Raw genomic sequence first — 12,208 nt, 5'->3', positions numbered from 1 at the left:
ATGGTACAAAGACAGACTTCAGTCCACAGATAGGATAAAGGTTTGGGGATTTTCTGAACAATGATGTACATTTTAGCTTCCAAATGTGCACGACTGCACTGAAGGCTGGACGCTGGACACTATGACATCACGGGTAGGGGAAAGTAACCAACACATTTGATTTTTAAATCTATAATTCATCACTCATGAAAGAGATATTTTGCATGGAAAAACATCTCCTTAAATGTAATAAAATACATTTTAAAATACTTTATGAAATTTCTGAGTAAGTTCAAATAACATTACTGGAAGTAAAATGGGCCCACAGTTGTACGCAGTTTAAGATAAGGCTCTGCTGGAGCCACTGTACCTGCCATCACTGTGCAAACTACAATGTGTGTCAAAAACGATAAAATAAATTTCAGATGAACATCTAGAGAAAATAAAAACAAAAATGTATCTGGTAATCAAAAAATATAAATCTTGAATTACTGGCACTAAGTTTAGAAAACATTAGACTCTGTGGTAAGATTATCTTCCTTATGGCATATTTTTAACATCTTTGATTTGTATAAAAATACAACATCCTGCTGAGGATGCAAACACTGTTTTAAGTGATATTCCAGTAAGAGTAGGCAGGAGGTTTGCTGACTGCTGGTGTTCGCCTTAAGTCATGAACTAAAGCAGCATATTCTGCACTCCTGAAAACGGGCTCTGTCACTTTTTTGTAAATACGAAAATCATGTGGAAATCTCCTAAAGCAACAGCTACGATGACAAATCTCCAAACATTCCAAAGCGGCTATCTTCTGAGGACCTCCTCACAGTGCACAAACCTCCTCCATGTCCTTAAGCAGAGCCGATGGCTATTCCATCCCAGGACTGGGCACAGGGGACCAGCTTCTGAAGAGAGCACAGCTGCACACGTGGGTCTCCTCGCAGGGTACAGTTCATTTTATAATCTCAATCCATCTTAATTTTCTGCCTAGAAAGGGCTGCGTTTCCCACCTGTGACTACTGGCCGTGCATATTCTACAAAATCATCTATAAGAACTGGCCATGCTCCTAAAGGAAAGCAAACAAATTTTAAAAATCAGTGTTAGAGCTATTTAATTAGACAGAGTCTCACTATGTCACCCTTGGTAGAGTGCTGTCGTGTCATAGCTTATGGCAACCTCCAACTCTTGGGCCTAAGCGATTCTCTTGCCTCAGTCTCCCAAGTAGCTAGGACAACAGGCGCCCATGACAGCTCCCAGCTAATGTTTTGTTGTTATTGTTGTTTAGCAGGCCCGGGCCGTGTTCAAACCCAGCAGCCCCAATGTATGTGGCCGGTGCCCTAACCACTGAGATACAGGCATCGAGCCTAGAGCAATATTTTTTAGTCAAAACATTTTTCCACAGTATCAACCAACCTTTATAGTTTAATAACACAAATGATTTGAAGTTCATACAGCTTGCGTCTTACAGAATGAGTTGGCTAAAGTCCCCCAGTTCTGCTCAGCAAGGCCAGGCCAGCGAGCACGGGTGTGGCATCCACACACCTCCATCACCCCCACGTGCACACTGGCCACATGTCCTGTCCAGTGCTCCAGGAAATCAGGCCCAGCTGAGCAGGAATGAAAAGAAATGGACTCATCTGTCCCAAGGAGGGGAGCTGCTTTCCTCATCATCAGCATTCTTGCCCCCCATGTGCTCCCGAGAGCTTCAGCAGATGTGTCCCCTCAGCAAGAGCACCCAGGACCTACACTTCTGTCTACATTCAACAATCCCCTTTCATTAGGTGCTTGTCATAGGCTGGGTATTGTGCTAAGTGTTGAGGACATAAAGAAAAAGGAGCTAAAACCGTGGGCAGACAGACATGTATACTGCCGGTGGCCCAGAGTTGCTGCCCAGAGCTGCCCTGTGCTCTGTCCCAGCATGGTGGAGCACCTGTGCATCACATCATGGGCATCCAAATATGCTTTGGTTTAGTGTCTCGAAATACTAAGGGACTACTATATGTATAAATATATTGATACAAGTAGATAAAATTTGGAGCCTCCAAATAAGCTTCAAGAGCGTTATGGAATCACTGACCTAAGGCATTGAATGGGATTGGTATTTAGGAGAGGTGATTTCCAAACATCTATGTAATGCTGTCCTACCACAGGCCTCTGCATGGCCAGTTTTGAAATGCTGTAGTTCACAGGACTATCTTCTTATTTAAACTGAATATGAAGCCTTACTTTTCTTTTGTGTGACATGTAAGAAATAAGGGAAATGACCATTATCATCACCCTTCTTCAGCGACAGGGTACACGCAGGAGCCTAGGGGCCGTAGGGAGGAGCGTCTGTATCCTCCTTGGCTCTGAGAAGTGGATGTGCAGGTCGAGGGGAGCATTGTCAATGAGGAGCTAGAGCACTACAACTTTCAATACCTTCTTCGTCGTAGTTAGACATATCATCTGCAATCATGTTTCCAAAATCCAGCAAAAGATTCCAAGTGTCCCTCGGAATTGATCTTTTGTGATGTTCCTACCACATGGGAAGAAAATCCACCAGATTAAGACATAGAATTTCACTCTTAGGTGTCCCAGGGATGTCATGCTGTTTAATGACTTATGCTCCCTGATTGGATCAGAAATAAGTACAACAACAAAATTGTTAAAAGTAGTAATAGTGCTTTGTATAAATGTTATAAGCTAAACAATGTCAATGTACAAATACAGAAAGTGGACTTGCTTAAAAACAAATTTTATTTTATTTATTTATTTTGAGACAGTCTCACTTTGTCGCCCTGGTAGAGTGCCATGGTGTCGCAGCTCGCAGCAACCTCAAACTCTTCGGCTTAAGCAATTCTCTTGCCTTAGCCCCCCGAGTAGCTGGGACTACAGGTACCTGCCACAATGTCCGGCTATATTTTTGGTGCAGTTGTCATTGTTGTTTAGCTGGCTTGGACTGGGCTCAAACTTGCCAGCCTTGGTGTATGTGGCCAGTGCCCTACTCACTGAGCTATGGTTGCTGAGTCAAAAAACAAAATATTTTAAATATTAAAATTATAAACTCCTGTTTTTAGTCAAATAAAAGAGGAACATTTTAAATCTTGTTATTTGCCTCCTAAACCAATTCTAAAACAATGCAGGACAGCAGGTAAGTCGATATTTCTATTTACTTTAGTTCTATATATTTATTTTTTAAAATACTACACATTTCTTACAGTGGGATAGGACAATTCTCTAAAAATATGTTATTCAATATTTTAGATATACCAAAAACTGTGGAGAGTATCGATTACCTGTGTGTCTACAGTCCTGCTGAGGAGGTGGAACCCTGTGGTTTCCCTGGACCTACAGCATCCCCTGGACCTACTCTTCTTCCTCTGAATCCAGCATTCAATCACTCTCATGCCTATTTCCATACATTAATTTCATGTATATGTATTCACACATAGCTTATAAACATGCTTTCTATTTTAAAACATTATTAACTCCCAGCAAATTACACCTAGAGTTTTCTGCAACTTGTTTTTATCCCACATAACATTGTTTGAAATGTAACCAGACTGACACATGTGAATCTAATCGTCCATTTTCACTGCTCTCTAGTTGAGTTCTATGGCACTGATCTCCCTCTGGCCACTCTCTGTGTTTTGCTGTCAGCGCGCTGTGAGCACGTTGGTCCCCATCTCTATGCACATGGGCCTGAGGAATGTCTGGAATTTAGGAGTGACCGCAGGTGAAGTGCGGAGGGTGAGGGGCATGGAGCCATTGCCCTCTGCATGTCTTCACAGAAGTGGCATAGCACAGGTGTGGCGAGGACACAGCTGTGGGGAAGCCCCTGCACACAGACCTGCAGGGCTTAGCACTGCCATCCTCCACCAGCTTCTGCCCTTTGCCACGCTGCTGTGTCTGTGAGCACTGTCACCAGATGAAGAAGGCACTGGGAAGTAACTTGCCAAAGGCCACGAAGCCAGTTAAGTGGCAGCAAAGTACACATTTCCTGGCATTAGAGAATGACTCGAGGGGGTGGCCAGGCTACAGGCTGTGGGGTGTTGAGAGCCCTTTCTCTCACCTTCCTGGACAGGACCGTGAGAGAAGCCTGGCGTCTCTGCTACCACCAGCCCTGTCTTCTCTGAGTTAGGGCATGTCCTACAGCCCCGTCCACTCCCTCAACCCGGAGCTGCCAGCCAGGCCAGCACTACAGTAGCACCTGGCCTGCTGTCCCATGGCTCTTTCCTGGGGGCCCACTAAGGTCTCCTTTCCTCTGAGGACTGTAACATGCATTTAAAGACCATCAGACCAGGCACATGTGCCATGGCTAGGGTACCGGGACAATGCGATACAGTCCTTGTGCTAAAGCCCAAATCTACTTACAGAAAGTGTGGCACTGGACCTTTCTTAAAGGATTTTAACTTTCTCAGTGGAAATACAGAATCACTGATGGCCCACAGAGGAGAGGACAGATCAGAATTGCTGAGGTTTGTAGCAGACCTAGAAAGCCCAGTCCAGGAGGAGTTTTAGGGGACTGCTGATTACCCCTCCATTTGAGGCCATCTCCCATAGGTGGCAAAGCCACAATGCCCCCTTTCTGGGTCTGTGGATCTCTGTGTGGTACTTTTAATTTCTCCAAAATGTCCCATGTGAGACGTTAGTCACACAATTATGAAAACCCCAAACTTGCGGACCCACCCTTCACACTGGGCACACATAAGAAGGACGCTTACCAGTAGGAATGAGTTCCAAAGATCTAAGAATTTAAATCTTCCAGATAGTACTAATTTCCAGTATGCAACAGCCATTTCTAAATCTGGAAAAAGAGAGAAAGAACAGTTAATAAATCCCAGTCTCTTTTTCTACTGCACAAAACAATGACTTCATTTTAGCATGCTGATATTCATGTGATCAATAAAATTTGGCAATCTTACTCAAGAGTGACACAAGGCTTAATCTCTACAGAAGGGCTCCTGAGAATCACATATATTTTAATTTTATAGATCTGGGAAACTTCATTGGAAAAAGATTTATGTATTAAAGTTATTCAATCATACAAGTAATTATCCTAGAATTCATCTGTTTTGGACACTCAAAATTTCACATACTGTATATTGAGCTTTCTATAAACCTGACTGATCTGAATACTACCAATGAATATAATCTTTTAAAAAAAATAGGCTACTGCTCTATGTGTCAAACTGCAAATCAGATGACTGGTTTAGAAAGGAAGGGACACACTGCTTTCCAAACAGGCCTGCCCAAACAGAATCTGATTCACAGCTATAGGAAACTCCCCGTTATCTGGAACTCAAGCAACTGGTGGGTGGCCCTGCCAAAAAAAAAAACCCAGAGTTTTAACTTGGCGTGCCCTGTCAATGCTTGTTTTAACTGTTATGTGTTTTCATAAAAATTGTATATGGCATTTACACAGCTGTTTTGTAATGCAATAAAAACTGTTACAGTAAGTGAAGTTTGCTTTTATTTGTCTTAATTTTCTTTTCTTTTTCTTTTTCTTTTTTTTTTTTGAGACAGTCTCAAGCTGTTACCCAGGTAGAGTGCTGTGGCATCTAGCTCACAATACCCTCTAACTCTTGGGCTCAAGTGATCCTCTTGCTTCAGTTTTTCTATTTATAGTAGAGATGGGGCCTCATTCTTGCTTAAGCTGGCATCAAACTAAAGGGATCCACCCGCCTTGGCCTCCTAGAGTGCTAGGATTACTGTCATGAGCCACTGCGCCAGGCCCTTAATTTGCTTTCAGTTGGTGTATTTCATATTAAGTCGATACAGTTCATGGTATGGTATGGTATAGTATGAGGTACAGAATTAGTTAGGCCTATTTTTCATAGTAACTCTCAAGCAACCGAAAACTGCATCTATCTGGGATCCACCAATGCCTGCGGGTGCGGATAATGGGGACACAACTGCATATTGTGCAGGCACTGTAGGGACTTTGGGGTTCTTACTGAATAGTTGAGACAAGTCGGTGCATGGCGGGGAAGCATTCCCACTGTGCAGGGAATGCGCAGACCCGGACTGACAGCAGTCAATGCTAGCGTTCCTACTTCCCTGACTCCTACACAGTCTGGGCTACTGGGGCCCATCTCAGTGAGACATCTGGCAGCTGTTGACTGTCAGGGCTGTGCTAGAGCAGCATCTCCAGTCCACCGCTCTTAGAGTTCTGACCTTCTCTGCTCACAGGTCACTTAACAACTACTGCTTTTTATGTGCTTGACACAGCAAGTACATAAAGGGGCTGAGAAACTAATTTCTTAAAACAGATCACCATTAATCACATGAATAGTGTTCATACGTCTAGGCAGTAAAATATGTTATACTGAACCAATTTCCTAATCACATTTTTATGTTGAGTAAAACAATGTGAAAAGCACATTGATAAATATATGAAGATTTAAATATATATGAATAAAATAATATACAATAAATATATAAAAGTTGTATTTTTATTTATTTATTTTTAGGCAGAGTCTCATTATGTTACCCTCAGTAGAGTGCTATGGTGTCACAGCCCATAACAACCTCAAACTCTTGGCTAAAGTGACTCGCCTGCCTCAGCCTCCCAAGCTGAGACTACCAGCGCCTGCCACAAAGCCCGGCTATTTTTTGTTGCAAGTGTCATTATTTAGCAGGCCCCAAGCCAGGTTCAAGTCTGCCTGCCTTGGTGTAGATGGCCAGCGCCCTAACCACTGTGTTATGGGTGCAAAGCCATAAAAAAGTTTTAAATACAAAATACTCAACTAAACATTTTTCCAAAGATTTTTTTCTAAATATGACTTAACCCCACCTGGACAAAATTTATTAAAATTGGAGCTCTAACTTTTTAAGATAGGGCCTCATTCTGTCATGCAGGCTGGAGCAGAGTGGTGTCATCATAGCTAACTGCAACCTCAAACTCCTGTATTCAAAGGATTCTCCTGCCTCAGCCTCCCAAGTAGCTGGCACTACAGGCACCTGGCACAATTCCCGGTTATTTAAAATAATTTTTTTCTAGAGCTTGGGGTCTAGGCTGATCTCAAACCCTTGGTATTAAGCAGCCTTCCAAGTAGCTGGGATATAGGCTCATGCCACTGCTCCTGGCTAATCTTTTTTTTAATTTTTTGCAGAGACAGATTCTCATCTCACTGTATTGCTCAGGCTGATCTTGAACTCCTGACCTCCAGCAATCCTCCTGCCTCAGCTCCAAAGGGCTGGTATTACAGGCTTGGACCCCACACTCACCCTCTAGTGAGTGTTTTCGATAAACATTTTAATAAAGTAGTTATAGAAATAAAATGAATAGCAAGATTATTCTGTGTTTTCAGCAAAAGAATTAAAAGATAAACTATAAATTTATTGTAATTGTTAATGGTTTATTCTGCTACCTGATGCTTCAGGAAATTTATGAAATAGAGGTTGAACAAATTATTCCCTGTGTGTTAAAAAGACTTTTAAAACATTACCCTTAGCTCAGTGGTTAGGGCGCCAGCCACATACACTGAGGCTGGCAGGTTTTAATCTGACCTGGGCTTGCTACAAAAACAACAATAACAACTACAACAAAAAAACAGCCAGGCATTGTGGTGGGTGCCTGTAGTCCCAGCTACTTGGGAATCTGAGGCAAGAGAATCCTTTATGCCCAAGAGTTTGAAGTTGTTGTGAGCTATGATGCTACAGCACTCTACCAAGGGCAACATAGTGAAACTGTCTCAAAAAAAAAAAAAAAAGAATAAAACATGGGCGGCACCTTTGGCTCAGTAAGTGGGTTCACCTAAGGGTGGTGGGTTCAAACCTGGCCCTGGCCAAACCGCAACAAAAAAATAGCCGGGTGTTGTGGCAGGTGCCTGTAGTCCCAGCTACTTGGGAGGTGGAGGCAAGAGAATCACCTAAGCCCAGGAGTTAGAGGTTGCTGTGAGCTGTAACTTCATAACACTCTACCGAGGGCTATAAGTAAAACTCTGTCTCTACAAAACAAAAAAACAACAACAAAAAACACATTATCCTTATACTAAACTTCTTTAAAATATTTGTGGAGAAAGAAAATATATTTTATAACCTCTTGTTTGGGCAATTAATTTAGACCCCAATGTACAACCTTTTGGAAATTACTACAGAACTAAAAAGTGTATCAAGTGGGATGGTGTCCAGGGACGCAATGCCACAGGGTCCCCAGGCTGGGCAAGACCCCTTCCAGCATGCAGTGTGGCAGTTCACACAGAAGCATTCCTCCTACCTGGGAAAAGAGAAGGTGACAGCTGAGAGGTGCCCTGCAGAGCCAGCAAGGACATAGAGGATGCCTGGGAGTCCTTCCTGGGTCTTTCAATCTGGCCCAGCCCCTGGCTGAAATGCCTCTGTGGAACTGTCAACACCCTAGGGAACGGAAAGGCTGTCCAGTGGAGTTGCACTGAAATTTCTGACCCAAAGGATGATGTGCTACCAAAAGTGATGCCATCTGAAGCCACTGAGCTTTGAACCCACACGGCGGGTCTGAAGGAGGCCTGTGGTCTACACTTGCAGCAAGCTCACCAGTCATGCTCCTGTTGCCATCTGCAGACCACCCTCTGCAGAGCCTCAAATGGTTCCTAATACTTTATAACGTCTGGTAAGTTAACATGATGTTATAATATAAACATTCTCACAAACAATACCTACACACAAAAGTTAAATGAAATGCTGACCCTTTTTTCATTTCAACATCAAAAGGAAAAAATCCCAGGCTGTGCCTGTGGCTCTAAGGAGTAGGGCACCGGCCCCATATGCAGGAGGTGGCGGGTTCAACCCAGCCCTGGCCAAAAACTGCAAAAAAAAAATTCAAAAGGGAAAAATTCCCTAGATTGCAAGATAGCAATAAATATAAATGATTGTTTCTTTTTTTAGAGACAGAGTCTTACTTTATCGTCCTTGGTAGAGTGCTGTGGTGTCACAGCTCACAGCAACCTCCCCCTCCTGGGCTTAGGCAATTCTCTTGCCTCAGCCTCACGAGTAGCTGGGACTACAGGCACCCTCCACAATGCCCAGCTATTTTCTTTTTGCTGTTGCAGTTTGGCCAGGGCTGGGTTTGAACCTGCCACCCTCAGTATATGGGGCCAGTGCCCTACTCACTGAGCCACAGGCACTGCCCTTAAATGATTATTTCTAACAGAAGCAGAATCACGTCACGATTATACTAAAGATACTAAAGTAACAGATTAACATAGCCAGAAAAAATACTATTTTATCATTCACTGAAATTTCAAGATGTCCTCCCTGATAACCATTTACAAAAAAGAAGAGTTGCTGTCATTTTGAAATTTGAATCAGACTAACTCTCACTTGAAAAAGGAAGCTATATAATCCTGTAGGAATCAGACTGCACTTCCTAAATTTTCCTTTTGAAGAATAATGATCATTACACTCAGACCTGAACTAGTAAGATTTAGAGCAGTAAGGGAACAGCACTTCCACCCTGGGTGACATCACCATGGAAAGCAGAGGGCGTGGGGAAACAGAAGTGGAAGAGAAGACAGCAGGAGATGGAGCTCCAGCCATGGCAGGGGCAGCCGCCTGCTGAATGCAGCCCTGGCCTCGCCACTGAGCGATGGGTCTGTACAGACATGTTAAACCCACCCAAATCTCCTTCAGCACTGTTGTTCTGCTGTCTGCTTGCTCACTGGTTTCTTTCTAGAAAAGAGCAGTAATTGTTTCTTGAATGACAGTTACTGTGTAATCAGGGTGCAAGCTAAAATAGGCTTTAACTTTAATAACTATTTTGTCTCAGACTCTTAGGGAAAGAGTGGAATAGAGAAGATAAAAAGCAAGAGTTTTAGTCTGCAAAGTAAAAAATCAGCTCATCAGAGAATAGTCTTGGGCACACTCTTTAGGATGTCTATTACAGCCGGGCGCAGTGGCCCATGCCTATAATCCCAGCACTCTGGGAGGCCGAGACAGGTGGATTGTGTGAGCTAGAAATCCAGAGCAGCCTGAGCCAGAGTGAGACCTTGTCTCTACTAAAAACAGGAAAAAAGCTAGCTGGGTGTTGTGGTGAGCAATTGTAGTCTCAGCTACTCAGGGAGGCTGAGGGAGGAGAATCACTTAAGTCCAAGAATGTGAGGTTGCTGTGAGCTATGATGCCATGGCACTCTACCAAGGGTGACAGAATGAGACTGTCTTCAAAAAAGAAAAGACCCAGAGAATATTAAGTGTTACAGGGAGGTGCAGAAACTGTACCCATTCTTTCTTGACGGGAATGTAACTTGTGCGGCCACTGTGCAAATGAGGTGGTGGTTCCTCAAAAACATCACCTGCACAATCCCACATGACCCACAGCACTGAGAGCAGGGACTTGAGCACATCACTGAACATCCCTGTGCACAGCAGCATGGCCACAACAGGCAAGCCATGGAGCAGAACACACACCACTGGTGGCTGATGCACAAACGCGATGTGGTGAGCAGACGTAGGACGTTATTCAGCCTCACAAAGGAAGGAGAGTCTGATGCGCGCTGCACCATGAGTGAGCCTTGAGGACATCATGTGACCCGAACATCATGGAAAGATGAAGATGTTGCTCCCCCTCCTGTGGGTCCTAAGAGCACTCAATTCATGGAGACAGAGAGTAGAAACGTGGCTGCCAGGAGTTTGGGAAGGGAGAATGGGGACAGAGTGTTGGTTTTGGAAGATGAAAAGTTCTGATAATAGACACAGGTGATGTTTACACAATATTGTGAATGCATTTTATGCTACAGAACTATACACCTAAAAATAGTAAAAATGGTTGAAAGAAAAAAAAACCGTCTTGGGAAAGCAAACCCCCAAGGATTCCTCAGTTGACTGGTTTAAAACAAGAAGTTCTATGCTCAGCCACTCTTGTCGTTCCTTCATACAAGTAATCTATGAGAACTCAACACCAAAAGGTATGGGAAAGGATTCTGGAAAGGGAGCAAAGGCAGTGTAGTTTTAAATTTACTCTGAATCCTCATATAAAACAGAAAAGGCAATCAGATAGCAAAACCTGTAGGCAACATTTACAGTATATTTAAGTGACAAAGTTACAAACAGCAGAGGATGAACCAGCACAAGGCCTGAACGGTGATGCAGGGAGAAGCCAGAGGGTGCTGAGTCTCTCACAGTTGTGAGGACCAGAGGCCTCAGAGCAGCCAGAGGCTTGTGCCAAGCTAAGGCGAGGACCAGCTGTGGCTGAGTGCAGGGCTCTGCCAGGAGGGCCTCAAAACTGACCTGTTGGGGCTGCCTTCCCAGCAGGGCCCACACTGTAGACACACACCTGGGATTAGTACAAGCTGGGTAGGAAGGGACGACAGAGGCAGAAAAGAGAGAGAAGGTGAGGAGAGGAGCAGGGCCGGGAAACCTGAGAAGCTCAACTCTACGCTTCTGTGAGCGACACACGTGTACACACGCCCAGGCTCCAGAAGAAGGAACTCTACCAAGTAAAAAAAGCTGCCCTGAACAATCCTCCTTCCAAGTCTAAAGCATTGACACTACAGACAGAAGATGATCCCTTAGAAGCAAACGCTGGCCAGCAAACACACCAACCGAAAACAGGCTGAGGAGTCAGAACAGAGACCTTGTACTAGAATTAGAAAAACTCAGAAATTAGAGGCCAAAATTCAAGAGTTGGAAACAAGAAGTCATCCAAAAATTACCAGACTGGAAGGCCCACAAGAGCAAGCTGACTTGAACACAGTCACCCATGGCCTTTCAGTCATCCCATGTGAGCCTGATGCCAGGTCTCCACCGCGCGCTTTCTATATTCAGATATGTCCAGATACATGAATTTTTACCATCCTGTCACAATTGCTTGTAGTATTCACATGGTAACATGCTATGCAGGTTTGTAGCTGAGGAGCAACAGGGAAGCCACAAGCCTAGGTGTGCAGGAATGGGGCGGGTGGGAGGGCTACACCGCTGGTCTGTGTAAGTACACGATGAGGTTCAGGTGTGGGGGCTGTCCTGCTGGTTTGCGTAAGTACACGATGAGGTTCAGGTGTGGGGGGCTGTCCTGCTGGTTTGTGTAAGTATCTTCTGAGGTTCAGGTGTGGGGGGCTGTACCACTGGTTTGTGTATCTGCTGAGGTTCCGGTGTGGGGGCTGCACTGCTGGTTTGTGTAAGTATCTGCTGAGGTTCAGGTGTGGGGGGCTGCGCCGCTGGTTTGTGTATCCGCTGAGGTTTAGGTGTGGGGGCTGCACCACTGGTTCATGTAAGTATCTGCTGAGGTTCAGGTGTGGGGGCTGCACCGCTGGTTTGTGTAAGTATCTGCTGAGGTTCAGG

General features: G+C 44.3%; 1 protein-coding gene across 1 annotated transcript in view; it reads right to left on the bottom strand.

Moving 5' to 3' along the window:
• Nucleotides 1-290: 290 nt before the first annotated feature.
• DCUN1D2 (defective in cullin neddylation 1 domain containing 2) overlaps nucleotides 291-12,208 on the bottom strand; it is a 37,759-nt gene continuing 25,841 nt past the window's right edge. Inside the window, exons 5-7 of the mRNA XM_012811523.2 lie at nucleotides 4,681-4,763; nucleotides 2,396-2,492; nucleotides 291-1,043 (exon numbers count right to left, since the gene is read on the bottom strand). Coding sequence (XP_012666977.1) covers nucleotides 964-1,043; nucleotides 2,396-2,492; nucleotides 4,681-4,763 — 260 coding nt within the window. The 3' untranslated portion in view covers nucleotides 291-963. The remainder of the gene's footprint in view (nucleotides 1,044-2,395; nucleotides 2,493-4,680; nucleotides 4,764-12,208) is intronic.

This window comes from Otolemur garnettii, unplaced genomic scaffold (genome assembly GCF_000181295.1).
Source record: "Otolemur garnettii isolate 467f Iridium unplaced genomic scaffold, OtoGar3 scaffold00161, whole genome shotgun sequence".
Taxonomy (NCBI): Eukaryota; Metazoa; Chordata; class Mammalia; order Primates; family Galagidae; genus Otolemur; species Otolemur garnettii.
The sequence above is the reverse complement of the archived record's forward strand: the minus strand, read 5'-3'. Positions and strand labels throughout refer to the sequence as shown.